Consider the following 27,628-nt stretch of genomic DNA (forward strand, 5'->3'; position numbering starts at 1 on the left):
AAGTGAGGGAGGGGAAAAAATGACAAATTAATAAGAACCATATGGCTATTCTTGCCATCCCCAGTTATTGTCAAACCTGGGGGGCTCCTGGTCAATTTCAAGGTCACCATCTAAGGGAACATTCTTTTTTTTTTTTTTACAACGATCTCTACAGCCAGTTGCCCAAAATCGGTAACAGTGATACATCTTCCTTATTGATTAAGTATTCAGAATCACGACTAGGCCTAAATAGGCCTAAAAGATAAATGGACATTGTCAATAGTTTACATTTTTGTTTTTACCAAGCATTATCAGCTTGTCTTAAACTCGGTTCAAATTAATTAGGTAAATTGTTTACCTCAAAAGCGAAACATCAATAACATCAATATCTGCCTTATTGAAACGTAACAACTTTCATTGAGTAGAGTAGACTACCATCTTGTGGTTGTTTATTGCATTTACAAAAAAAAAATACAGCTAATCTGTGGTATATAAGGCACATTTAAATCATATGTCAATGCATAAAATGAGCGTAATAAAAAGGGCCCGTTCAATTCTCACCATAGCAATTGCATTGCATTACTTATATGCTGTATCCATTATCTGTTTTTCTGACTTATGAGATCAAGTTTATCACACCCACGCCCATCACATGACGTAACCATTTCCTTCACACAGCTCCAGAGCTGTACACAGTTGCACAGCTAGCCTTGTTCAACAATCGGCCGACGCCTATCAAATTGGTAAGTATGTTTTTGTGCATGCGATTGACTTTACTGTGTTGTGTAACTTTCTATACACCCGTTCGCACGGCTGTGCCAAACGATGAACTGCATCCGTACCTAACTTTACTGTCCAGCTGCAAAAGTACAATGGCCTTTTCAGTTATTAATAATGAAGCGTTGTGGAATGGCGGAGACTACAGCGAGGAGGAAGTTAGTATTTCTTAACTACAATAATTTAAATGTAGTCAGGAATTTAAGTGTAGTCAGGAAAATGTTTTATTGTTATCCTCAAGGATTCCTCGAATCTTTACTCAGAAGAGGTTATTTTTTAGATCTTCCGTACTGAAGTTGAGACGTAACGTGACGGTATGAGGTATAAACACAGGCGAGAGGCAGAGCGGACGTTTAGACGCGCGGCCTGTTGTATCTGGCCCGTGTGCCAAGGAGTTGGTTGCGGTTTGTCGTTATAGCTGTATTATAATAGATTACACTAGAGTTGATTCAAAGTTACACACATTAACTTTATGGTTGCGACTATGAATGTGCAGTCACGACAATGTGACTGTCACTCAGCTGCAATGGATGGAACTAATTATTATAGGATGTAAAAGGGACAAGGTGACGTTATGATATTTGTAATATTAGTATAAGCAAAACAAGCAGCCAAATAGCAGAAGAACCCAGCTGTAGTTCAGCTGTGTTATAATTTGTTAAGCAGTACCATTGTTTCACCAAATGGCTTGAATTTACGCTTGCTCTCTCTCTCTCTCTCTCTCTCTCTCTCTCTCTCTCTCTCTCTCTCTCTCTCTCTCTCTCTCTCTCTCTCTCTCTCTCTCTCTCTCTCTCTCCCTCTCTCTTTCTTTCTCTCTCTCTCTCTCTCATACCTAGTTGTAAAGTAAAAGTATATAAGTTAAATGCTCTTCATCTCCATCATATCAATCTGTCCATCCATCCTTTACTGATGAGACACCCACCCCCACCTCCCCAGCGTCCCACTTTGTCTTAAGAGTACTGCCTATCACTGATCTTGAGTTTTAAGCTTATAACAGATGAAACATGGAACCGATTAAACAAGACATATGTATATAAAATGGAAAAATATAATTTATGAGATGATACTGTATGAAATGGCCTTTATACTGTACATACGATAAGCAATACTATTGTGATACGTTAAAGGGACATTTCTCTGGTGACGTTAAGATGTAATATTAGTATAAGCAACTAAACAAGCAGCCAAATAGCAGAAGAACCAAGCTGTAGTTCAGTTGTGTTCTAAGATGTTAAGCAGTACCATTGTTGAAACACACTAATATTGTGATAACAGCATTTTGCTATTATCACAGTGTGTGTTTCATATTTGAGTGGTGTCTCTGTCTTCTAGGCCTAAACCAAATTAATAATTTAGGGTTAGGTGGATTAATTGTGAGGTTTTTTTATTGAAATGTTTTACACAACACTATATAAAGCATCCTACTTACCATGATAATTCATTCTTCATATTGCTCAGCACAGCACATTGTTTTGAAACAAGGCATGGGGTTGATAGCTTAGCATTGATGCTAACACATAAAATGAATAAATGTGTAATCGTATCCTCTGTTGCTGTTCTAGGTTTTATTGTAGCTTTTGTTTGAGCAGCAACCTTAATTCGACACACTGTAAACAATGCCGCCATTTCCTTAATTGGGGTTAAACCCAAGGTACAAATGTAGCCGGAAGGAGTATAGAGACAAGATGGAGGAGAGGTGTGTGCGAGAGGAGATACCACTGAACTCTGTAGCCTAATTGCACATTTCAATTTGTAAACAGTAGTTAACATAATTTGTTGTTATACAAGTCCATTAGCATCTGAAGTAAAGACAGATGTTAGATATTCTTAGTGGCAGTATTTAGACGTTATATAATATATATATCTGTCTTCCAAAATAAATTACAGAAATTAAGTTAGTCTACATTATTTACACTTTATAATTCGCTGTTATTGGATACAAATGCTCACGCATGATGATGACATTATCCGTATGCCGTTCTTTGAACTTATAATATTTATTTGGTCAACTCTCTCTGAATATATATTTTAATTTCCATGTTATCATGCATTTTAGACATAATACCTAGCTACACATCTTGTTTGTTTTGCTATTCTTAGGTTTATCAGCCATTACTTACTACTACTTAAAAGTGAACCATATTTCCTACTTGGAAAATGGCCACTTCAATTTGGTCAACAAATCTACATTACTCAAATCGACATAAAAAAGTACACATTACATTAAAAAACATTACTAAAAAAGTACACATTCAAGTTGGCCCAGTTTCATAAACGGTGTCATGAAACAGACTGTCAAATATTTGGCTGGAGTTTTAATGTGTTTTCTACTTCTATGTTTTGGTGTGAGTAAGTTGTTATGTTGATGAAAGGAAGTCAAAAAGGGAAGTGAGACTTTTTCCAGTTAGCGTTATTGGCCTAATAAAGTAAGTATTTCCCACTTCATGTAGCTTAGAAATGGCTTAAATATTTTTTCATGCTCAAAGGAAAATCTTTATTTCTCTATTCTGATTTTCAGTTTCCCATTTAAATATAACTCTTTGTTCAATTGTTAAGGTTAGTCGTTACCCTCCTCAAATTCTTGGACGAGATAGAATAGGAAGTGAGTATCATAATAATATAAAGTACAGAACTGGATGATAGAATTCAAATGTCACAACTTGGATGGCAACTAATAGATCCAGTATGGCATATTGTTAGTTTAATTGTTTAAAATTCCATTATGGATTTATAGAAATAGTTCCACCTTCTTTCATCCAATTGTTACCCATACCACAGCAGCCCCAAACCAGTATAATAGTCATAATCATAATAATAGTTTGATTATAAGCATGTTTATGTGTCATTCCCATAAAAGGTACACATGAATTCAAGCTTGATATGGAGAGACTGCATGGGCCTGAAACATACTATTAAAATGGATAACTCAGATCTATCTCAAGTATGATTTGATGATAATATTAATACTGTCATCACTTGGTGAGCATCAACCAAAAAGACTGAATTTATCAAAACATATATACTTCCACAATAAAGAATATCTTAGAGGTCATATCTAAGAGTTCTAGGGAATTACCAACGCCATGAGTGCATGCAGGAGTTGACCCCCAAACCCTGGCAGTATTTGCACCCTGCTCCACCAAGTGAACAACACAAGACCACAAGCAGCACCACAAAAAGAGTGTGGTTTTTTGCTACGAGTGGCAAGTGCAAGTTACCCAGTGTGTGTGTGTGTGTGTGTGTGTGTGTGTGTGTGTGTGTGTGTGTGTGTGTGTGTGTGTGTGTGTGTGTGTGTGTGTGTGTGTGTGTGTGTGTGTGTGTGTGTGTGTGAGAGAGAGAGAGAGAGAGAGATCTAATGAATGAATATGAATTGCTTATTTGTTCTTTATCTGTGTTGTCCTTTGCATTGATGTTGGATTGGAATCCCTATGATCACGCACTGACATTTCATGGTCATGGTCATCTATCAGATACACAGAATTTTTTTTATTTTTTTTTATTTTGTCGGTTACAGATCAGTTACAGATCTATGACTGATGTAAAAATACTAACGGATGCCATTAATAAAATAGTATAATAATAAAAGAAGCAACGTGTGTATCACAGACCTGCTCTTGCTAAGGGGAGAGGGGGTGGTTTGGGGAAGAGGAGTTGCATTTCCCATAAGTCTGCCCGTAGCTCCTCCCCCTCGTTGGCTAGCAGCCAGGATCAGGCAGAGCTCAAAAGAGGGGGGGGAAAGTGACACACACACACACACACACACACACACACACACGAACACACAAAGCATAGAGAGAGAGAGACTTTTTTTAAATGAATGAGTAAGCTAAGTGTTATGCTGTTTTAGATGTCGAGCTATAGCTAAAAAGATACCCGCAAGAGGATCAGCTAACAATGGACTCTGCCGGTACGTTTTAAATGGCCAACTCTTCTCTTGAAATGTCTATCGAGTGAATGCTTTATTAGAGTCAATCGATCAATAATTTTGTTGAATTAAAGAAAAAGTCCTCACCTCATCTAATTAAATTGATTTGGAGCAGTGTGTGGGTGTGCCTGAAGTCTGTAGAACAAGTCTGTTATTTGGTATTTTTGTGTTCTGTCAACTGAGGAGTTGAGTCAACACAAAACATGAAAATCAATCAATGACCAAATTCTGTAACTTAACATGTAACTTCAGGGGTTTCATTTAGAAATACACATTGTTTTGTTGTTCTGCAGTATCCACAACAAAGAAACAACAATCTCTGTAATCATGTAATGACTAGGAAACAATATTGAGGCCTCAGGTATGCTGGTTCCCATGCAGGGCATGAATGAAACTTCTTCGTAGAGTCAAGGCTAATATAATCTAAGGTCAAGTGCTGTGCAGACTCACTGATGCAACTCATTGGAATGTGAATCCTCACAATCTTAACTTCAGTTAGCCTTCTACTATGGTCTGCCAAATGCCTGTCTATTGTTAACAAAAAACAGATGTTATTTTCACGATATCTCATAGTATTCATTTCAATTGAAGTATTTTCATTAATTTAAGTTTATAGATATGGGTCCATGTTTTAATCTTTGCTTTGGTGGTTTGAAATCACCAGCACGAATTATTGCATATGTGTTATGTTTTGTATAATTATACAACAGCACCCCTTACTACAGTTTGTGTATGTTTGCAAGTTCAACTGTCAAAACAAGGCCTGGGGTTGAATTTCCTGCTTCATAGCAACCGACCGCAATCTCGTTCTCGCCTCGGTACATAGATCAAATGTCGATGTGTGTCTCTTTACAAAGTGATGAAGAGATCTGCTATTTCTTCATTTTTTTTAAAGAAAGTTAAACAAATTAGAAATAATCCACCGGTTGCGCTCGACGGACAAAGCTGTCCGTTGTTTTTTTTTTAAGCAGGTGCGACGTACCTCAACCGCGAGTGAGGATCTCTTTCTCTAAGTGTTTAAAGAAGCGCACCATGCATGACTACAGTTTGGGTGGTCAGGCTCCGGGTCGAGTTCAACTGAAGGAACGATTTCTGTTCGGGGACAGCTGGGGGCAAACTGTTACATCGGTTAATTGGGCAGAAAGAGGATTGGGCGTGGTTTATACGTCGTGTACGGGATGTCTTACCTTTTGGCTCCGTCGTGTTTCGTACTGTGTTTCCTTTTTATAGACGACGAGATGGCCGTGAGGCAGAGGATCTTCAACTCGACGGCGCCGTTCTCCGGGTCGCCGCGGGCCGAGCTCAAGGCGGGCTACGTGGGCTGCTCGGTGCCCGACCAGGGCGCCCAGGAGGAGAAGAGGAAGGAGGGCAAGGAGGACTACATGGCCATCCACCCGTACCTCAGGCAGGTTCTGACCCAAGGAACGGCAGAGCAGGTGGGCGAGGGCCCGCTGAAGAACTCCACCTTCGTCGCCCAGGCCGAGTGTGAGTAGTGTTCTGTTTCAGCGTGACACAGCTTTTATAGGGTGTGTGTATGAAACCAAATATGTTAGACGGTTAGGCTTCATGTTATGGAAATGCCGTCGTCGTGGATGTCATTGGATGTCCTCTTTCCAGGTGAAAGCCCCGGCTCTCAGCAGTTCATCTCCTCATGCTCCGACCGCTGCTATGTCGCCACTCCCAACTGCTTCACCAGCAAGTACGCACCGTCTTTTCCGTCCCCACACCGACTTCACACAAATCACACGCGTTTTTGTACTTTAGTCAATACTCTGGGCAGCCGTTCTGACCCACAACACTACCCCCCCCCCTGTCCTTCATTAGCGTGGCGTCGGAGCAGAACCACGTTGCGTGTCCGACCACCGCCTCCGTACAGGAGCACGCGGCGTCCCTCACGCTGCCCCCCCCCCGGAAGAAGACGCGCAAGAGGCAGAAACGCAAGGAGAAAAAGAAAGAGGGGAAGAAAAAAGAAAGGCGCAGACACCGCATACCCTCTGGGGTCCCTGAGCAGGAGAGCGGGACCTCTCCGGTCCAATTCCCGGTAAGGAGATTTATCTCAAAAATATCCGTTGGAAAACGTTGTTGCCGCCACCATTCACATGTCAGTGGGCCTAATACAAATGTTTAGTAGCGTTTCCTTTCCCCTGTTATTCCCATGTCAATGTCTCACTGCTCGGACTGCACTGGTATACAGTACCTCGTACACTGCAATGTAGATGAAGACAGTAGCTTGTCTCTCAAGTCTGCATGACCTGTGCACGTTGTAAAATCACAGTCCAAAACCCAACTGCGAGCAATGACAAACCGCCCCCCTACAGCCATCACATGTCGTCTCCCTGTCCCAGGAGGAATCGTTCGAGTCTCTCATCGGACTCAGCATCCACAGCCCCTCCGGCATCATCAGCATCAGCAGCAGCAGCAGCAGCAGCAGCGGCAGCAGCAGCGGCAGCAGCCGCACGGCGAGCGACAGGAGCGACGTGCAGGACACCCAGAGCCCTCCGGCGTACAGCCACCCGCAGATCTACCGGAGAGCCTCCCTGGAATGGAGCTCCCAGGCCTGCGACCCCCTCTCCAACCTGCCGTCCTACGGCCGGGACGGCGACAGCGACTCGTCCCTGAGCGGCGCGTGGGACTGCCCCCTGGCCATGGCCGGCCTGCGGGGCAGCGTGAGCCAGGGGGACCCCTGCTTCGCGGGGCCCTTCTTCAAAGACGTGGAGAAAGAGGTGAGGGTGGAGGAGGACGAGGCGGAGGAGGAGGAGGCGTGGTCGTCGTCGCCCGCTGCAGCCGTCGTCAACGAGGGCATCGTCTTCTACAACGAGGTGGTGCTTGTGTGTTTTCTGTGTTCCTGTTCCGTTGGCTGAATTGATTTGTTGTTCACTTTTTGGTGCATTTCTTTATTAACCTTTACTTTGTTTTTTTTGTTTTTTTGTCTCATCAGAACATCAAGCCTGTGGATTCCGAGTACCGAGAGGGCCAGGAGTACCACTTAACTCAGTTTATCAAGGAAGGTTCCTACGGCGAAGTGTTCAAAGCACAAGACATCAACACAGGCTACAGATTTGCAGCCAAAAAGGTATTGGAAGATCTGCCATTGTCAGTTATTGTCAGTCCAGGAATAATCTATCAACTTATCTTGTTTTATAGTTTAAATAGAGGATTTTGCCTTAGAATTATAAAACATAATATGGGGTTTTGAAATGGGGGTTTGAAACAACAAAGAGAAAGAAAGTCTGATACCTTGAATTACCAAAGTGCTTAAGGTGTAATAACCCTCAATTGATACAGGATACAAGTAACTTTATTTCCACACAATCAGGGTTTGTTGCAATTGCTTTCGGTACAGCAGCTCTGGGTGCTCATCCAATCACCCCCCCGGTACACGTATAAACATAAAGACATCGGAAAACACACGTACAACGAAAAAAAACAACCCTGATATAATTATTTTCCATACGGCCCAGCTTTATTCCAGGTCCAGGGTTTTGGGTGTGTTTTCTTGGGGTCATGAGTGAGGTTCCTCTTCCTCTCCTCTTGTCTCCCAGATACCCCTGAGGAGTTTCAGCAGCGAGGAGGTGGGTACGTGGAGTGCCCTCACATCTCCCCGCGTGGTGGAGCTCTTTGGTGTGGTCAGAGAGGGGTCCTATGTCATCCTGCTCATGGAACAGAAATGTGGTGAGTGAACCGCGACCTACCTGCTGTCACATTGGGTGGTAACGCTTCAGGTCAAGGCAGGCTCCAACAAAATGGTAAATAGACTGCATTTATAATGCGCTTTTCTAACTCGTGGCTGATGAGTAAGCGTTCCAATTCGTGCCACGCGTTACACCCATACAAAAAGTCGTTGCGATGGCAGTGTGAATGACCACAAACCACCAAGGGGACAGGTGCAGGTGGCAGGGGACTGAACCACCAACCTTCCGGTAGCCAGACTATCTGCACTACGCCCTTAGCTACGGCCAGCGCCACCGTAAAATGATGTGGTAAATATTGTTGCAGCAAAAGGTTGCACTTTGATTACAATTCCAGCAACAGGACCAAAAAAGCCCGTAAACTAACCGGTTACTTGTTGTGGTGGAATGACCTTCATTCTTGTTATGGCTTTTGGACTTGAGATTATCTTCCAGACTTTAAGTGACCTTTTACAACTTGAAAGGATCTTTGTGAAAGGAACTTCATAATTTAAGCCACAAAGGTCTCAGTCCATTTAACCGGTGTGGTTTGTGTTTAAAGATGAGGGAAAAGGTAAAAGAACCAGTACTTTACAACAGGTGTCTTCTGCGTTTACCTGATCAAATATCTGTTTTGGTGGAACGTGATATCGATGGCACGGCTGTGGCATCTGCTGTTGGCTAACAGCTATGGGAATGGGATCGTACCTAATTTTTATGACCGATTTTGTTGCGTGATTTTGATGTGTCATGGACGTTTTTGCCTAAGCAGGTCTTCTTGTGGCCTAAACATTACTTCACCTCTATACCTTGACTGGGTAGCCCCGCCCATTCTGTCGGCGATTTGAGTTCGCCGTGCAGAAGCGTCTGGAGAAGAGCAATACATTTCTTTCTAGTTTCGATACGTTTTTGTAGGAGCCAATCACCAAGCTGGCTTTTCCCCCTGGTGCGCTATTGGCTGGTTTAACACAATGACGACAGGGAAGCGATGGCAAGCAGCCGATTGCGTACAGAGTCGGTTGAACTAGGCCCGTTGATCACGCCTCTTGTGCTGAAGAAAATGACAACAGCTTCCCCAGACCAACGTGCAATCTAGGATTGAGCTTGGTCTAGCAATAGCCACAGGCTACTCTATACCTGCTTAGTACGGACTTGTGGTTAGTATGTGCACATTTAGGGACATGAGTACACATGCTAAGCCCCATGCTAAGCTGTGCCAATTGCTTTTGGATCCCAAAGAATTAAGGCCAGAAAAAAAGAACTGTGAGGTAATGTCACACATCTCGTTAATTTCCTGGAACAAGAATTGCGTGACTGAAACTGGCCACAGATCTACCGATGACCTTCCTGCATGTGTTGGGGCTACAACACAATAGAGTTGAAAGAAATTGTCATTACAGTTGACAACCACCACCACAACTCTGGTGCATATATTGGTGTATAAAAAACCTGGGATAGTATAGTGTTAAGGGTGTTCAACTCCCATTCGTAGGGATCTGGGTTTGAATCCACTGTCGGCATCCTTTCTGTAGGCGTCTTGAGCAAGATGCCATATATCTTATATCTCATATATCATATAATTTATTTTACCTGCCCTTTCCTCCAAACTAATCCGCAGAGAGAATACATTTGAATACACAGAGACGATTAATTAAGCTTTGACTTGATAGGTTTCATTCTTTACGGACACTGTAATTTAAATGCTTAAAAAAAGAAGTGATAACTGCAGTGAAAACGTTAGTCACATGTTTAATGTTCACACAAATATGAATCCCGTTAGTCCCTTTTGTAGCCCAGCTCAATATAGGGACAGCTGCAGCGCTATCAATGTGCTACCGTGCTAAAGTGTTCCCATTGTAATGTATTAGGAGATGTGCTTCTAACCATTGAGATGTTTCAGGGTCCCTGGGCCAGCTGATCACAGAGCGAGGGAGGCTACCACAGGACTTGGGTCTCCACTACCACTGGCAAGTCCTAGGAGCACTGGAGTACTTGTTGAAGAAACGCGTGGCCCATCTCGATATCAAAGGTAGGCCATGGACCAAAGTCATTGTTTCTATGGGCTTAAGGCGGTGAAGTTTGAAAAGATGTTGAACTCTTGTGTATTATTCCAAATTTTGGCTCTTTCACCATGTATACAGAAATGTATAAATAAATACAAAACCGGCATCTGGCTAGCACAGACAGCTGTAAGTCATGTGCGCCACATGGGAGTAAACATTGTAAGTCTAAATACAGTTTTTTTATTAGTTGTCCATGATTTATGAGGTCAAACAGGAATCCTGTAGCATAAATAATCTCTGCAGCCAAGATAACTTATAAATATCCTGGTTGTACTCAGTATCACGGCAAAATGGAGATGTATTTACGCATTTCACTTAAAGAAATAGTATTAAAAAAAAGTATATACGTATATAAAATAAATAAAAGAACACTCAGAAAAGATAAAAACACTGCAGCCATATTAACATATTTCCAGCTAAATAAAAACTTTAAACAAAAAAAAAGATGTACATGTTAGTCATATGCGGTGGAGATTCTGGCGCATAGGAAAAAAACAACGAAGGCGTAGGAAGAGAGTCACTAATTGGCCGTAAGCAAATCTTTCTTGACAATTCATCGCAGCTGTTTGGCCTCGAATATATAAAGCATGTAGCTTGTGTGTGTGTGTGTGTGTGTGTGTGTGTGTATTTGTGTGTTTGTGTGTGTGTGTGTGTGTGTGTGTGTGTGTGTGTGTGTGTTTGTGCGCGCGGGTGCGTGTGTGTGTGTGATCGGCAGCACCTGTGTTTTCGAAGCAGACCGAGGCGAAGAGAACGCACGGCAGATCTTGAGCTGTTGGGAATTTCCCACAGTGTGACTCACCGCTTGCTCTTTAGAAAGCCACGCATGTGCACACCATTAGGGAGAGGAGGAAGAAAGAGAGAGAGAGCGAGGGAGAGAGAGTAAGAGCTTGAGCGTGTTGAGGTGGGGGCGGGGGGGGGGGGGGGACAGCACGAAGAAGTAGAAGAAGAAGAAGAAGAAGTAGTTGGTGAGAAAAAATAGTGAAAATAAGTGAGAAGAGTGAGGGAAAAAAAGAGAAAAGGTTGTAGAAATACACCCGGAAGAAAGACAAGACAGAGAGACGAGCAATAAGAGAGGTGAGGATTAAATGGAGGAAAGAGTTAAACCAGAGCTGGGCCGAGGCCTTCAAAAGCGCTCGGGGTTGGTGGGCCTCAGACGCCACCTGGTGTGTGTAGACTGTGTGCGGAAACACACGGCTGCCAAGTCTCATCGCTCTCTGTCCTGACTGGTGTCATAGTCGGGTTAAAGCAGCCCCGACGCGTCATCTGGGAAAAAAAAAAAATTAATAATTTTTAATTTTTTTTTAAAATAATAATAATTAAGTTAATATAGTTCTTGTGACTCACCGTGTGGCCTCCTCAAACGGTTAATTCCGAATGTCGTTTGTGTAAATAAGATGTGGAAAACCGTATGATTATGAATGCATTTGCAGGTTAGAAATGAGCTTCGATGCTGTGTTATGCTAATTGGTAGAACCGTATGGCCATCTTCTTTTTTTCTGCGTAAAGACCTTCTTGTCACATGTCCAATTATTCCAATTATTAGTAATTAGTCCAATTATTGTAAACAAGCTTAAGAACAGGTCCATCTAGTCATTCGTGTAGTTAGAACCAGTAATACATAATACTATGTCCGTCAAGAAAAACAACTGGAGTATGTGACATGTGTATACATGTTTGTGTTTTCCCCACAGCCGATAATGTCTTGCTGTCTGAGGACGGGAAGGACACCTTCCTCTGCGACTTTGGCCATGCAGAGAGACTCGACAGTCAAGGGTTTAGCCTCAGTGGATGCAGAGGTAACGCCGTTTAACCTCTTACCCTTTGTTTTCCATCGCAAAGGAGCTCAATGCATTGTTGCCATGGTGACCCGAGGCACCTATAGGGGAACCGTCACTAATGGCTATTTCCTGATACAAGAGAGCGCTGCTTTGTAAGCGTGTGGTTAGTTTAAATGGCGGTCGGCAACATTAACTCTGTTTTCACGTTCAAATGCGTTCAGAACCAAAATGTCTGCGTTTTTTTTTACAGAAAAGTTGATATTGCAGACCGCGCGTGAAGCAGTACTCTCTAATATATATATATATTAAAAAAGAGTGTGACGGTTCCCCTTTTAAATGGTTCAAACCCTATCTGTTGCCATGTTGGATGCAGATAACATGAAGGGTACGGAGACCCACATGGCCCCTGAGATCGTCAAAGTGGAGCCGCGAGGAGCCAAGGCCGATGTGTGGAGCAGCGCCTGTATGCTACTGCACATGCTCAATGGGTGCCAGCCCTGGACCCGATATTACACCTGTCGCCTCTACCTCAAGGTACAGTCCCTTCGCTTCGACTCACCCGCAATGTGGTCACAGGGCATCCATGTCACCCTCATGCCCTCATTTACTTAAAACCCTCTTCTTGCATGTGTTTTTATGATGACGCGTACAGATAGCCAATGAACCGCCTCCTATACGGGAGATCCCGCCTGACTGCAGCGACCTTACCGCAGAGGTGATGAAGGCGGGGCTTCAGAAGGACCCGGTCAAGCGGGCGTCAGCAGGGGTCTTGAAAGAAAGAACGTCCAGAGCTCTCAAGGAGTGTAAGTCAAATGATAAAAATTTTAAAAAAAAAGCTTGTGTACAGTCAAAAGTTCGAGCCTTGGGTCACTAGACACTGGTGGCTAACAGGCTGTCAAATGTTTTACAGTGGGGGGCCTCAGAAGCTCAGTCAGGGGCCCCTACACAGAACCACTGCAGATCACTCCTAGGCCCGTCTCCTGCTCCTCCCTGGATCCCTTCCCCAGCGTTGACGGGCCGAAAGAGGAGGAAGAGGAGGAGGAAGAGGATAAGGTGGAGGAATGCACCGGTGACCTGATCAGCCCTGGAAGCAAAAAGAAACTTGACAACGTTGGCGACACTGATGGTGATAATCCAGATGGTGAAGCAAGAACTGTAGCCGGAAGGGAGCAGAGCTCGCTGCTGTCGGGTCTGCCATGCCACCTCCGTGATTCACTCAACCACAAGACTGCCGGCTATGTCATGCCAACGCCTATTCCGGATCACGAACTGCACAAACTAGAGAGAGGTAAGTCCCCTCAGGATATTGCTTGTTTCACAACATGTTATGAGTGTTGTGTGTGTTTGTGTGTGTGTGTGTGTGTGTGTTTGGGAGGGGGGGGGGGTGTTGGTTTGGGTTTGGGTTTGGGTATGAGTGTGGTTGTGGGTGCATGTGTGTGTTTTTGTTTGCGTGTGCATGATTTTATATTTTATGTCTAATACCATCTTTTTCTTCCCACTTTTGCTGTGTTTTTGTTGCTAGATTTCTATCTGAGCAGTCTGTCTCAGCTACACCCTGCCGAGATGCAGGAGCAGCTGCTGTCCTGTCTGAGCAGTGACTGCCATTCCAACTGGGAGTCATGGGACAAAAGGGTAAAGCTATCTCAGAAGATTAGATGTTTGCTATGTGATCTGAAATTGTGTAAACCTTTAGACCAAACTTTTAACAAATGGTAGCGTTATTTTGAGATTAGAAACTCTTCAAGATCTCTTTTACAAGAGTATGTACACATTATATATACATTAACAAAAAAGGCAATCAATCACCTCTATAAAACATACAACAATGTATAATGTGTATCACCTCATCATACCCTGCACTTAGACCTGCAACCTTATGCTTACCCTAAAGGGCTGCTTATGGTTCCACATTCACCCCCGCGCACCGCAATGACCACGCAGACGCTTTGACACAGCCGTGAACCTTTGTGGTTCTGCGTCGGGTTTTAGTGAGCGGACCAATCACAGCCTTTGCGGCTGCGTCGCCTCAACGGAAGGTTACAATTTTTGGGAGGCGCACGTCGGGCCCTTGCGGCGGACGCAAGGACGGTAAGGGGGTCCGTTTACCCCCTTGCGTTGCGTGAACGTGGGACCATTATCAGCCCTTAAGTTATCTTCCTCTTTTTTTTTTTTTTCTTCTTACTATCGCAGGACTCTGGCCGCTGGTCCATTACCCCAGGAGATGACCTCAGCTCCGGTGTATTCTCATACAACAGCCAGGCAGACGGACAGGTCTTCAGCATGGACTGGCTTGGTCACATACAGATCCCCCCTCCCTGCTGTTTTGAAGGTGAGATGAGATTTCATTCCCGTATAGCAACCGTATCGAATCCCAACGAGCGACGTAGGGGCCTTGGTGTTGTTGTTGTTGTTTTTAACACGGACACCATCAGACACTCATTGGTTTTTGTGGTTGTGACTCAGGGGTGGACGTGTCCATTCAAGACTTCAACAGACGGAGCATTCGGATCAGGGAGACCCGGCGAGTGAAGGTGGGACACATCGCCACTGGAATCAGCGACCAGGTGAGGGCCAACGCAACGGAAATGAATACATTAAAAAAAGCGTATTTCTTTGTCTTTATTTACTACTATTATTAGGCAGGGTACTCTCTAAACACTCCTGGCACCTCCCTTTGTTCACGTCTGCCCGCCCCCCCCCCCCCCCCCCTCTAGATCTCCGAGAGGGTTTTCACCTTGGAGACAGATGACGGCGGGGCAGTCGGCCATGACGATGAGGTCCTCCAGTGCGGGCTTCACCTGCGCTGCGTCTCGGCCCCCGACTTCAGCCCCGCCTGGAAGTGGAGGATCAGGGACGGGCTGCTGGAGACGAGATAGAGCCAAGCACGCGCCCCACACATAACCGGCCCGTCGCTGGCTACGATTTGACTTGACTGCTTTGGATTCGTCACAGACATCTGATTATGTTGATTTACCCATGTATTTATTTCATTGGATTATTGAAAGAATGGGCATCTTTCTGCTGGTTGTTCTGGTTTTTAATGACGAATGGACAATTTGATTGGTTGTTTGCTTCTTCCTCAACATTTCACTGTTGTAACGCTTTCTTCTAAAAAACAATTTTAATTGCATGATGGATGTGCAGAACCACAGGGTTGTTTGAACTGTTGAACTGAACTATGAACTGAACTTATTCGTGGCATTTCCTCTGTGTACCAATTTATGAAAAAATAAAATTTGGGATTTGGATAATATATTTTGTGAATTTGACTGATTGAGTCTGGCTGATTACTGAAAGTAATTTGCCATTCCAACCGAAGAAAATAATGTCTGCTTGTGTATAGCGGCAAATTGACATTCCCATGAATGAATCCCTGTTCTCTATACATATTAACATTAAATATCAAATATGTTGCCCTTTTACAAGTTTAAGTGGCTAGATAATTCACTATAATTTCCAATTTTTACCTCATACTATCCAGTAAACTATGGTCTGTCCAGTAGCCATTTAGTTGTCATGCAATGCAATATAGCATTTCTACCAAACTGATAATGCATATTTGTCAAGTTGATAAAAATGATTTTTATTGTTGTATTACAACATATATCACTGCGATAGGGTTTTCAGAGGGAACATGAAAAAACGCAATAGAAAAGGAGAACATTTTGAAGATATCAAAGTGATTTCATATATAAAAAAACACCAAGGCACTGACAAACAATGAAAATAAAACAATTTGCAAAGGGTGTGGCCGAAGAAGCAGACTTAAAAATACAGTACTTTTGTTCGAATGCATGACTTGAGGTAATAATCTAAGACATTGTCCAAAGAAATTAAAATCGGGGTAGATGGCTGCAAATTGAAGTGAGATATTAACAATCGCCAAAAACTAGTGCACATTGGCACTGACTTGACGTGTGGGTTGTACTCAACTCTTTGAACTATCCTTTCCAAATATTGCTTTAATGTGAATTTGGTTAACAATTAATGCTGGTATAATGATCTGTATGGTTTTGCCAGGCCATCACAGGGTCAAAGCCCTTCTTAAGTTCATAAAGTGGTCCATTGAATACTGGCAAATCACAACTGCTAATAGTGGGGATGGATGTATATATTTTTCAGTTTGTTTTTGTCTGTTAAATATAGGCATAGTTTCTCTTGTAAAAATGTGTTTCACTGCTTCTATAGTTCTGGGTTCTTCTTTGCCATTTAATTCTCTTGGTATGTCACGTTGGTTTGGTAACAAACTGAACAAACTGCCCCTGAAATAAATATGTCAATCAGTGGGTCACAAAGTCTAGTGAATACACACAGACAAGCAAGTATATTATAGCCCAGTGATTACATGATGAGACTAGAATGTATATTAAATGAATAAAGACATCAGAAAAATAAAACATGAAGAATTTGGAAAGGTTTTACAGTCTAAGAAGTCAGTGTATCTCGGTTATTCCTATCGCCTGCAGTCAGATTGAAACAACCTAAAGAGATAGTTTTTGTTGCGTACACATGTCAAATGAGAGCCTCACAGTGCCTCAGACTATTGTCTTGGATTATCATTACGAAGATCTCTCCCACTACTCTTGATATGCTGAATGCATCCTTCAAGATTAATTCTGGTACCGTCTGGCAATTAGGCAGTAGGCAGTTTTGCATTTAAGAAGGTGACCATGTAACCCAAAGGTTTGTATATGTTCTATTCCTCTTTGTGGCTTAACATTGATGTTATATGAAGGATACATTAAATGTGAGAATGAACTCTGCGTAATTCATCAAAAGCATTGGGATGTTGTGTGATATATATAGACAATAGAAATCAACGTACTTCTATGCCACTTTGTTGGCATAGGAATATAACTGAGCAGGATAAATTACACATAGCTTTTAGCTTTTGGTTGTTTCAAGGAGTAGCTACAGCCAAGAATTAATTAACTTTGCCCATTCAAAACAAAACAAAAAAGGTATGCATTAAATCTTACCAACTAAATAAATAACTTAAAATGTGCTCTGTCTGCATCTCTCACTGGGACTCCTGACGTCAAGAATTGCCTGAAGGCTCGGAAGTGCAGGGAAGACAGCTACACCCGCTCGCAATGGAACTTCCAACCGTTGACACACAAATGGAGAACCAAAGAAAAAAAGAACAATATCTTGTCCAAAACGGAGATTTCTTCCTATGTGTGGATGATTACGGTTTCCATTGGCTTCCTCGTCCACTGTCCTCGTCCCTTACACCCGATCCAACCCATTGCAGGTGTTTCAGTCTTTCTCCGCTCTCTCTGCATCACTCCTCTTCAACTGCTCACATCTTGCGAATGACGAACGCAGCGGTCAGGACTCCGGCCGCGAAGACTGCCAAAGTTTGCCATGTAGGGGTGCCAAAATGGGATCGAATTCCTTCCTGTAATAGCGATAAGAGATTTAGTATCTCAACGATTGATGAAACTTAATTTGAGGTTTCAGTTTGAACACAGACAGCTTACCCAGCCTCCCTGGTCTCTGATCCAGTTCATCACATTTTCAGACAGGTAGTCCATGGTCCAAGAGATTATAGTCCTGATAATATCAGGAACTCTGGTCATCAGTGCCTAGAGGACCAGGTCAAAAGGCAGGTAATCTAGATTATTACATTACCGCACAGCCATTGAGTAGGCAAGTCCTTACGTAATTCATTATTACATGTGATTATAAGTTGTTAAATGTTGGGGACTTTGTACTTTTACTTCAACGCAAACCATTGACTTTTTGCTCAACTACATTAGTATTATTATTCTTACCAAGATAACTTTCAAGACAAGCAAAGACAATGTTAAGTCAACAAAAAACAACCATACATTTAAGTCTATTATCCACCACTGGTTGCACTCACTTTTATGACCAGGCGACAGGCGAAGTAGAAGAGAGCCACAACCCTGCCCCAATTGAATACGCCATCAGAGAATATCTCGCGGGCCACATTCAGGAAAACATCCTTTGAGGGAACAAGCGCCGAATTGTTGATCATGCTGGGGAACAGAGTAAAATCAAAGTGAGGACATTGACAATGAAAGATAATAACACAAATGTGGGCAAACCCTTATGTATTAAGGAATGAAACCGAACTCAAGGGAAGTACTTTTGTAGTTGGACGTTGCCATCCAGATCATCTCCGATCTGCTGAAGGCACTGCGCCAGGTTTTTATGGTTCTGGTTAGTCAGTTCTCTACCGCCCAGTTCAGCTCTTGATACAGCCGGACCTTCGCCATTTCGAAGCACCCGCTGATAAATGAAACTGAAAGAGAGCCAATGATGGGTCATAAGTTCAAAAGTGACGTCAACAAGTTTTGGGGGGTGTTTTAAAAATGGGCAAGTGAACTTACTCCTGTAACAAAATCTTTCCAACTTCGATGATCTCGTCTCCAGGTGTCCCTGAAATACGAAGACATGAATGGGATGAGAACAGGCTTGGACACACTGGTGACACCGACAAAAACAGCGCGAGTTTAACAAATACCCTTCGAGTTTGAAACCAGGAAATACACTGCAGACATCAGAACAATCATTCCTATCCGCTTAACTACTCTAATAATGTCAAGTTGTTGACATTTGAACCGATGTCCCCACATCCAACTCCTTCCAGCTGGCTGTCAAATAAAACATTGCTAACCAGATTTAGTTTAGCTCTTTTAGCTAGACTAGCTAACGATGGTTGTTTTTCTATAGCACAGAGTGGTGGACAACACAACACGACCAAACCAGAAGCCAACATCGAACAAACAAGTGTCCGTTCAGCGAATACAGTTTCATTCTAAATGTCACAATGGGTCTCAAAGTACAAGCTCGGTATACATCGCACCTGAATCACCACCTCCGTTCGGCGATGCCATCTTGTAAACTGACTCAGTGGCTGGTGTGTGACGGCGTGACGCCCGGGTCATGTGACCACACCAAGGATGACAACATCAGGGCGGCTACAATGTGGGTTTGTCTTAACTCTAACTTTAAGTCACACATTTCTACTTACTAATACTTTTCCTGATACTTTGACGTTTTTTTTTTTATTATTATAACAAACGAATAAATCGAGTCTACGTGTGCGGGTACGGTCCAATAAATGCAATTATTTGCAGAAGACCGACAGTAAAAGTTGTAAGTTTTTTTTAATCAATAGAAGAAATTATTTAGATGTATTACTGCGCAAACAATAACGTAGAAGTGGAAAGAATGGCTTTTATTTGGCGTTTACGGTCTTTCGTTTTGCGTGCGCGTTTTTCGAACACGTAATTTCCGGTGCGTTGTGTTCTTACTTCCGTAGCGCCCATGTTTTGTCCTCTTTCCTGATCGGCCTGCGAAGATGGCGGACGTACAAGTAAGTTAAAGAAAACGGCGTGGTCGTTTTTAAGTATAATTTGTACCGCAGTGTGTTTAACATATATGAATACAATCTTTCTATTTCATTTTTCGCACGTGTACCATGCTAAATAACCTCCGGCAGTGTAGTATCCGTGTAATTTGTAGTTGGCACTCCGGCTCCGCCGTCTCCGCGTGTAGGGATGGTGGTCGCTTCCAGGGCTGTGTTAAGTTAGCCGCTAGCAGTTAGCATAGTGGCTTTCTTCAAAAAATCAAGCCATGCCCAAGTTATTATGACAATCAACATCTACATTTTGATCTTTTGTCCTGATAATTCTACTCAATATAGAATGTATCTAGGTCAAACCGATTTATAGAGTAAATGCCTCTTTGGTCCTGTAGCTGGGCCTATACGTGAAATGACCCAACATGGCGATATCCATATGATGTAGATTATTCATTTTGTATACTGTCTAGAAACTAACCTTGACGTTCCATCTTTCCTTTTAGACCGAGAAGGCTTACCAGAAGCAGCCCACCATCTTCCAGAACAAAAAGCGTGTATTGGCTGCTGAAGGTGCCAAGGAGGCTAAAGAAAAGGTCCCCCGCTACTACAAAAATGTCGGGCTTGGCTTCAAAACCCCAAGAGAGGTAAAGTGTCTATAGTACGTATGCAAAGACGAATATCATCCCGCTATTTTTTTTTTATTTGATAAACTCTGCATATGATGTTTTCTCACGATGGTCTTCCTAGCCTATCTGGTGTTGACGATATTGCCTTTTGGCATTGCTGATGCAGTCCCTTAAGACAAACTGAACTAGTCTCAAATGTAAACTACTGTTAAAGATTAATGTTTGTCTTTTATAGGCTATTGACGGCACTTACATTGACAAGAAATGCCCCTTCACTGGAGACGTATCCATCCGTGGCCGTATTCTCTCAGGTTTGTTACAACTTCAGCTATCTTATTTACAACTCAGAGATGGTCTACAAATGATGATTTCTCACGATGGTCTTCCTAGCCTTTTTGGTTTTGACGATAACGCCTTATGGCATTGCTGATGTAGTCCTGGGTTTTCCTCTATTACTCTTTAAAATTCCAGTTTTGGAGCAATGGGATATGATCTCTACGAGTAATGTACTGCAATGAAGTGAACCTAATTTTTCTGCTATTAGGTTCAGTATGACCTTTTAAAGGAGTTAATGTAACCTGCAGGCGTGGTGACCAAGATGAAGATGCAGAGGACCATCGTCATCAGACGTGACTACCTGCATTACATTCGCAAGTACAACCGTTTTGAGAAGAGGCACAAGAACATGTCGGTCCATCTCTCTCCCGCGTTCAGGTAAAAACTAATTTAAAGACCGGGTAAACCAAGAATAATTATGGGTTTTGAGTTTATAATACCACAGGAAAATATATTATTAACCACCCTGCCAAATTTGAAGGACTAAAAAAATCGCGAAGTATATAAAATTATGCTTCAAAGTTGATGAAAAATGAGCAGTAATCCCTGGCTCAGGACGGTGGGGGCGTGTGCGCTGCAGGCCAGGAAACCACGCCCATCACCGGAGAGAGACCGTCTTCGGTCGGAAACTTAAATAAAGTAAACGAACCGTTAACGTTACGTTTACCACTGTGGCATCCAGGGAAGATGCACCAACGAGGTTGAAGAGGCATAACGGGCAAGCTAGCTACAAACTGACAATTCAAACCAGACTCGTGAGCGGTAAAACCATAGACGGGTGAAACCACAGAATGCTAGTGCGCGGTTAATGTATTTATACCTAGAGGGCAGCAGGGGGCGGGTCTACATCGAAGACCGCTTTACGTAAAGCGGTCTTCGATGTAGACCCGCCCATTTTAAACCTGCACACAGAACATTCTCTGAGGCCTAGCTCCTCAAGGAAATGATGAATGGGAAAAATATTTTTTACATGTTTTGAGGGACACATTTAAGGCCTAATTAATATGATAAGAAGAAAAATACTGAATTTGGTTTACCCGGTCTTTAAAGATGGCTACTCTACCATTTCACAATGGCATATATTTAGTGCCAACTGTTTTAGTCTTTATTCTGATTCTGCATTCTAAAGATTAGAAATTGCTGCAAATGATGCCTTCTCACGATGGTCTTCGTAGCTCACAAGGCTTTGACGAAAATGCCGCAAGGCATTACTGATGCAGCTCAATTTTGTATAGGATAAATAGAATTTCATGTCTGACGACTTAACTTGCTGCATTTGCTGACTAAATGGGCTTCTGTTTTCAGGGATGTCACAGTTGGCGACATCGTGATAGTTGGCGAGTGCCGACCCCTCAGCAAGACCGTGAGGTTCAACGTCCTCAAGGTGACCAAGGCTGCTGGAGCCAAGAAGCAGTTCCAGAAGTTCTAGGTGCATGGCAGTGGCAATTTGATTTGTTACAGTGGAGAATAAACAATGTTCTATTGACATGCTTTCTGTTTTCAATTCTTTATTTGTGTCATAAACATTGGTAATGTTGGTAGCCTAGTATTACATTGACTACCGTGTCGTTGCACAAAACCACAGGATAGGATTGTATAGGTATAAATTTAATTGTCAGGAATGGACTGGCTTAACTTGTGACAATTCTTTCAGGCATCTCCAGCTAAAACACTAGTCAATTTGTAACCAGTTAAATCTATTGCTTCAAAGTACCACTGGGTGTATCCAGTGGCATATTTTGTAATGCACTTCGCTGTCCCCAATAAAATGGGCTACTTGTGTTAAGAATACATATAAGAGGAGATGCCCAATATTTAACAAACAAGTCTTGCAACTATCTGTTCATTGACTTTGATCTCCCATAAGCTTTGTGCTGAAATAAAACTTGGGTAAGATCTGATACAAAAAAATCTCTGGATATTATGGGTATCAAAATGCAACGGGTAACTGGTTGGAAGGAGAAATAAACTAAACCCTATTCTTGATGACAAATGGTCAAAGCAATGTAGCATTTTGATAATGCAATGTAATATCCACTATTTCAATTTAGGTCATACTAATGTATTATGAAGATTGATTACATGCAAAGTGAGATGTCAAGCCTTCATTTATTATAATGTTGGTGATTATGGCTTACATCTTATGAAAACCACAAAATGAAAATATCAACATTTCAATATTGTGAAAATGTTCAATACTGTAGGCTCAAAGTGTCACACTATAATCAGCTAATTAATCCAAAACATGGATTACACAACTTTAACTGGTCTCTCAGTCTGGTTCAGCAGAATTCACAATCATGAGGGTTAATAGGCTGCCGACCATACAGTTGCAGAGAACCAGCATTGAAAACCCTCCACAAGGAGTGAAAGCCTCAAACGGTAATTGCAAAATAATTTGGACGTATCAAAGCACATTTATAGAAAAATGTGCACAAGCAGCAAGGATGACAGCAGCCTGGAGATTATTGTCAGGAAAAGGCCATTCAAAAGTGTCGGGGAGCTTCATAACTGAGCTTCAGACTGAGGCTGGAGTTACTGCCACCAAACGCAGACGGATCCTGGACATGGGGTTCAAATGTCGTATTCCTCTTGTCAAGCCTCTCACCTGGTCTACCGAAAAAAAACCTGGTCTGTTGCTCAGTGGTCCAACGTCCTATTTTCTGATGAGACAATTTTGCATCTCTTTTGGAAACCAAGGTCCCAGCGTCAGGAGGAAGAATGGAGAGGCGCACAAAGTGAAGTCCAGTGTTAAGTTTCCACAGTCTGTTGATTTGGGGAGCCGTGTCATCTGCTGGTGTTGGTCCACTGTCAACGCAGCCCTCTACCAGGACATTTTGGAGCACTTAATGCTTCTTTCAGCTGCAGATTTTGAATTTTGGGTTTTCATAAGCTGTAAGCCATAATCATCACAATGATAACAAATAAAGGCTTGAAATTGCCATGTCATGAATCTATATAATATAGTAGTTTCACCTTAAGTTGAATTACTGAAATAAATTAACTTTTGCACGATATTAAATTTTTTCGAGTTTCACCTGTACAACCCTCGGTTTGACTGCCTACCACACGTAGGCAGCTTGCATTTAGAGACAACAATTTGTAGGGGTATGTACCAAGTGTCATAACTACCTCATGCAGCCAGCAGATGGAGACAAATCACTGTTGGGGTATCATTACTAACACAGCTACCCGTTTATTTAGCGCTCAGCAGCAAATGCTGAGTCTTCAGTCACATCTTTCTTTCGCCTAATCTGCATATAGACGAAGCGCCTGCACTAAATGGGGACAGTATAGCGACTTCGTTCGATTAGAGAAGATGTGCTTCAAGAGTTAAATTCTCAACCTTCTAATTGCTTATTTTTGTGAAAGAAAACATCAATAACAATAAGTCAAACGTGTGTGTTATTGCAGAAAGAGATGAAAGAAAAAGTCCCTTCATCTTTTCGCTGCAATAATAATAACGTCACATATTGCTCACGCTAGATTACTACCACAACACAAGTTTGGCTTTAAAGTGACAGAGCTTGTTTTCCTTTGTGGTCACAGGCCTATACATCTCAGAGGTGAGAGGGTCAAGCTTATGCAGTCTGTCTCATGCGCTCAGACACCCCAGGGGCCTCATTTATCAACGATACTTAGGCCTACACTGATTTGTGCTTAAGGAGTGCGTAGGCTGCGGACATTGCCACGCAAAGTATGAAATTTACCAAAATGTACTTGTACAGCCGTGAGAAATGTTTTTAAATGTAGCCTAGTGCAATGGCTTATCTTGCGTTTTTTGGAAGACACGGCAAACCATGCTCCCGCAGGGAGCGCATTTTCAAAGATCGCGCGGAGTTGCTGACATCTCACATCTTTGGGCTGTGACAAATTTTTTGTTTAACGTCAAACCATTTTTTTTTCCAGATAGCCTAGTGTTCTCTCTTCCGACCCAACTGAATTAACTGCATCAGTAACTTGTTCCCGTGCAGGAAGCTTTCTTATATTTTTTAATGCCTCCTGCACTAAGAGAGCAAACAAGTAACTTTTGGTTTAATTAAACCTTGTTTACGAGCGTTTCCATTTGAGTGTTGGAGACGTTTATTTTCTTCCCTCTCTTTGCCATTATAGCGGTGAGGGGAAAAACACATTCACATGGTTGATAAAGGGATGCGTTGTGACCTCATCCTCATCTTCAAACCGCTTATGCGGGGTCGGGTCGCGGGGGCAGGAGCTCCAGCACGGGGCCCCAGACATTCCTTTCCTTGGTAAGGAAAGGGAAGCTAATTTAAAAACTAAGTAAAAACTAATTTAAATATGGCTACTCTACCATTTCACAATGTTCCGTATGTTTACAGCATTCTAAAGACTACAAAATGCTGCTGTAACGGATGCCAACTAGCCTGGACTAGCTGGCGTTAGTAGGCTACGTTTGTAAATCCTCACAGCCCTAGCCGCTGAGTTGGGAGCCTGGGCTTTTAGCTCAGTGGTTAGAGCGTTCGCCTCCCGTGCCGGTAGTGTCGTAGTTCGAGAGGTCGTAGGTTCGAGACCCGAGAGCGGTCCAACGGCTTTCTGCTACACTGCAAATGATGCTTTCTCACGATGGTCTTCGTAGCTCAAAAGGCTTTGACGAAAATGCCGCAAGGCATTACTGATGCAGCTCAATTTTGTATAGGATAAATAGAATTTCATGTCTGACGACTTCATTTGCTGACTAAATGGGCTTCTGTTTTCAGGGATGTCACAGTTGCCGACATCGTGATAGTTGGCGAGTGCAGACCCCTCAGCAAGACCGTGAGGTTCAACGTCCTCAAGGTGACCAATTCTGCTGGAGCCAAGAAGCAGTTCCATAAGTTCTAGGTGCATGGCAGTGGCAATTTGATTTGTTAGTCGAGAATAAACAATGTTCTATTGACATGCTTTCTGTTTGCAATTCTTTATTTGTGTAGCCTAATTTAAGCATGGTTATGTTGGTAGCCTAATATTGCATTGACGATGGTTGTCGTTGCATGAATCGGAATTGTAAAGAGGCTATCGCATACAGGTTGGATTTTAATATAGTCTGAACATTTGGAATTGGGTTTGCGAACTGAGAAGTCAGCCTGCTGTGTACTTATTTAGAAATTTTAGAAAAATACAATATACACTTTTCAACACTCGTTTCTAGCACCTACATTTTCGTGATTATTTTGTTCCTAATTTAGGCCTACCTTAAACGGGGTATCCTTAATGACAAATGGTCAAAGCTAAATTGCATGAATTCAGGTGTTCTAGCTACGAATAATGGAAAGTGTTTCTAAATGACATTTATACTGCTACAACCCACTGGTTGACTGCCAATATCACGTAGGCAGCTTGCATTTAGAGACTAGGTGTATGTACAAGTGTCATAACTGCATACAGCCAACAGATGGAGACATCACTATTGGTATCACTGGCACAGCTACCCGTGAGTTTGCACACAGTCACATCATTCTTTCGCCCAATCTGCATATTGAAGCGCCTGTCATGAGTTAAACGGCACTAAATGGGGACAGTGGAGCTACTTAAAAGCACCACTACACTCACACTTGACAAGCAAAGGGGCAGCATCTAAACATTCAATACCTGCTATTTCTAATACAAGAATACAATCATTGGCTGAATTGCATATATCACACATTGCATGAGAGAGCCATAATTTAAATATATTTAATATTGCAGACGGTACACAACTTTTTTGTTCTAGGCCTAATATAAACAAAAAAAACAATTTGATCGCTGAGACAAATTTCCGAATTATGACTGGTCCTCAATTACTACTCATAGCTTGTTACTTGTTTTTCCCTTTTCTTAATTATTTCACAACCATCGACGCTCACCAAGTGACGCTCAACATCCCCAGACGAATAATTACCGTAACACCTCACCAGCATGGGGGTGCCCATGTTTAAATGCCCTTCTACTGTAAATGCATCAGCATACTCATTTACATTTGCCCTTATTTTTCCCCCCCACAACACATGAATATCATAATGGCCTGGGAAGAGCCCTTCGTTAGCTTGTGACGCTGTCTACAGAATTCTCATATAGAATATTAACATAATGATGCTAACGTTATTGTTGTTTATTTTCTTCCAAAGCCCCCAGTGTGTCTGAACCCTACAGAAGTGAAGGGCAGTGGTAAACGTGTCAGGGTTCGTTTAGAGAAGATGTGAAGAGTTCAATTCTCCACCATCTAACTGCTCCTTTTTTCGTGGAAGAAAACAGCAATAACAATAGGTCAAACTTGTGTGTTATTGCAAAAAGAGATGAAAGAAAAAGTCCCTTCATCTTTCTGCTGCAATAATATCATCACATATTGCTCACGCTAGATTACTAACACAACACCAGTAGAGTGGCTTTAAAGTGACAGAGCTTGTTTTCCTTGGTGGCCACGGGCCTATACCTCTCTATGCAGGGGTGAGAGGGTCAGGCTTATGCAGTCTGTCTCATGCGCTCAGACTCCCCAGGAGGGCTTCAGGACCCCACCAGGCCAGTTTAGATCACATGGACACCCACTCCCCTCAAATGGTTTGGGCGGGGGGGAGGTCGGAGTGCGCTTCATAAATCGGCACTTGTGAGACAAAGATTCCCTGGCAAAGAGAGACAAAGATTCCCCTCCCCCCAGTGCACATGTTGTTTGTTTTTGTTTCTTCTTGGAATTCTAGGAATATAATTGCCACACGGGTACCGATGGTGTTGGTGATGTGTATAAGTGTGTAAGTTAGGATAAGTTAGTGTAAGTCAGGGTGTAAGTTAGTTAGGTAGTCAATCGGGTATTTTGTGTGTGGCTATCTATTTAATTTATTACAAGTAAATTAGAGAAAAAAAAAATCTTACTTTATCTGAAAATACAAACTGTACACAAAAATGTGCTCCATTTCAGAAAGTTCAATAAAACTCAGACTGCAAGTGTGGAAGAGCGAGGTGTGTCTGCCGCACCCCCACCCCCTTGCCCACACATCATTTTTGGTCACAGAGTCAGTACAAACCCAATTCAAATGTGTGGATAATTTTTAGTATATCACCGCTCACCCTTCCATGGGCTCTTCTGCCCCGCCCTTCATCAAACACCCATTCCAATTCTCCACGGCGGTGATATGGTTCACAGTGAACCTGATGCGGGCCTCTGTCTCC

At 42.5% G+C, this 27,628-nt stretch overlaps 3 protein-coding genes and 4 non-coding genes across 9 annotated transcripts; 6 read left to right on the forward strand and 1 right to left on the reverse strand.

Annotated features, from left to right (window-relative positions):
- Positions 1 to 679: 679 nt before the first annotated feature.
- map3k14a (mitogen-activated protein kinase kinase kinase 14a) lies at positions 680 to 15,427 on the forward strand. Of its 3 annotated transcripts, none has more exons than XM_084488636.1 (16): positions 680 to 722; positions 5,912 to 6,166; positions 6,299 to 6,380; positions 6,506 to 6,722; positions 7,027 to 7,500; positions 7,620 to 7,754; positions 8,224 to 8,353; positions 10,250 to 10,378; positions 12,104 to 12,208; positions 12,564 to 12,724; positions 12,843 to 12,993; positions 13,101 to 13,478; positions 13,713 to 13,822; positions 14,381 to 14,519; positions 14,654 to 14,754; positions 14,905 to 15,427. In XM_084488636.1, exons 2-16 carry the CDS (start codon positions 5,920 to 5,922, stop codon positions 15,064 to 15,066), a joined length of 2,721 nt encoding a protein of 906 aa, XP_084344762.1. In that variant the 5' UTR covers positions 680 to 722; positions 5,912 to 5,919; the 3' UTR covers positions 15,067 to 15,427. The 3 variants fall into 3 exon arrangements, with proteins under 3 accessions (XP_084344762.1, XP_084344764.1, XP_084344763.1); XM_084488638.1 differs by lacking the exon at positions 680 to 722 and adding an exon at positions 4,119 to 4,663; XM_084488637.1 differs by lacking the exon at positions 680 to 722 and having other exon boundaries at positions 4,844 to 6,166.
- A 328-nt stretch (positions 15,428 to 15,755) lies between these two features.
- Positions 15,756 to 19,067, reverse strand: LOC311343753 (apoptosis regulator BAX-like). The gene is made up of 6 exons (XM_084468711.1): positions 19,026 to 19,067; positions 18,550 to 18,598; positions 18,306 to 18,461; positions 18,060 to 18,195; positions 17,674 to 17,778; positions 15,756 to 17,591 (listed from the first exon to the last, which is right to left on the reverse strand). Exons 1-6 carry the CDS (start codon positions 19,054 to 19,056, stop codon positions 17,493 to 17,495), a joined length of 576 nt encoding a protein of 191 aa, XP_084324837.1. The 5' UTR covers positions 19,057 to 19,067; the 3' UTR covers positions 15,756 to 17,492.
- Positions 19,068 to 19,490: 423 nt separating this feature from the next.
- Positions 19,491 to 21,974, forward strand: rps11 (ribosomal protein S11). Its single transcript, XM_084488852.1, has 5 exons — positions 19,491 to 19,538; positions 20,030 to 20,170; positions 20,388 to 20,463; positions 20,737 to 20,866; positions 21,794 to 21,974. The coding sequence occupies exons 1-5, from the start codon at positions 19,524 to 19,526 to the stop codon at positions 21,915 to 21,917; spliced, it is 486 nt and encodes a 161-aa protein (XP_084344978.1). The 5' UTR covers positions 19,491 to 19,523; the 3' UTR covers positions 21,918 to 21,974.
- LOC311353418 (small nucleolar RNA SNORD35) lies at positions 20,240 to 20,322 on the forward strand. Its single transcript, XR_014637043.1, has one exon. It is a non-coding gene; the product is annotated as a small nucleolar RNA SNORD35 (small nucleolar RNA).
- LOC311353423 (small nucleolar RNA SNORD35) lies at positions 20,509 to 20,591 on the forward strand. The gene has a single exon (XR_014637044.1). It is a non-coding gene; the product is annotated as a small nucleolar RNA SNORD35 (small nucleolar RNA).
- LOC311353410 (small nucleolar RNA SNORD35) lies at positions 21,630 to 21,712 on the forward strand. Its single transcript, XR_014637042.1, has one exon. It is a non-coding gene; the product is annotated as a small nucleolar RNA SNORD35 (small nucleolar RNA).
- Positions 21,975 to 25,051: 3,077 nt separating the features above from the next.
- On the forward strand, positions 25,052 to 25,134 carry LOC311353403 (small nucleolar RNA SNORD35). The gene has a single exon (XR_014637041.1). It is a non-coding gene; the product is annotated as a small nucleolar RNA SNORD35 (small nucleolar RNA).
- Positions 25,135 to 27,628: the final 2,494 nt, after the last annotated feature.

Source organism: Micromesistius poutassou (genome assembly GCF_964030765.1).
Source record: "Micromesistius poutassou genome assembly, chromosome: 1".
In the NCBI taxonomy this organism is placed as follows: Eukaryota; Metazoa; Chordata; class Actinopteri; order Gadiformes; family Gadidae; genus Micromesistius; species Micromesistius poutassou.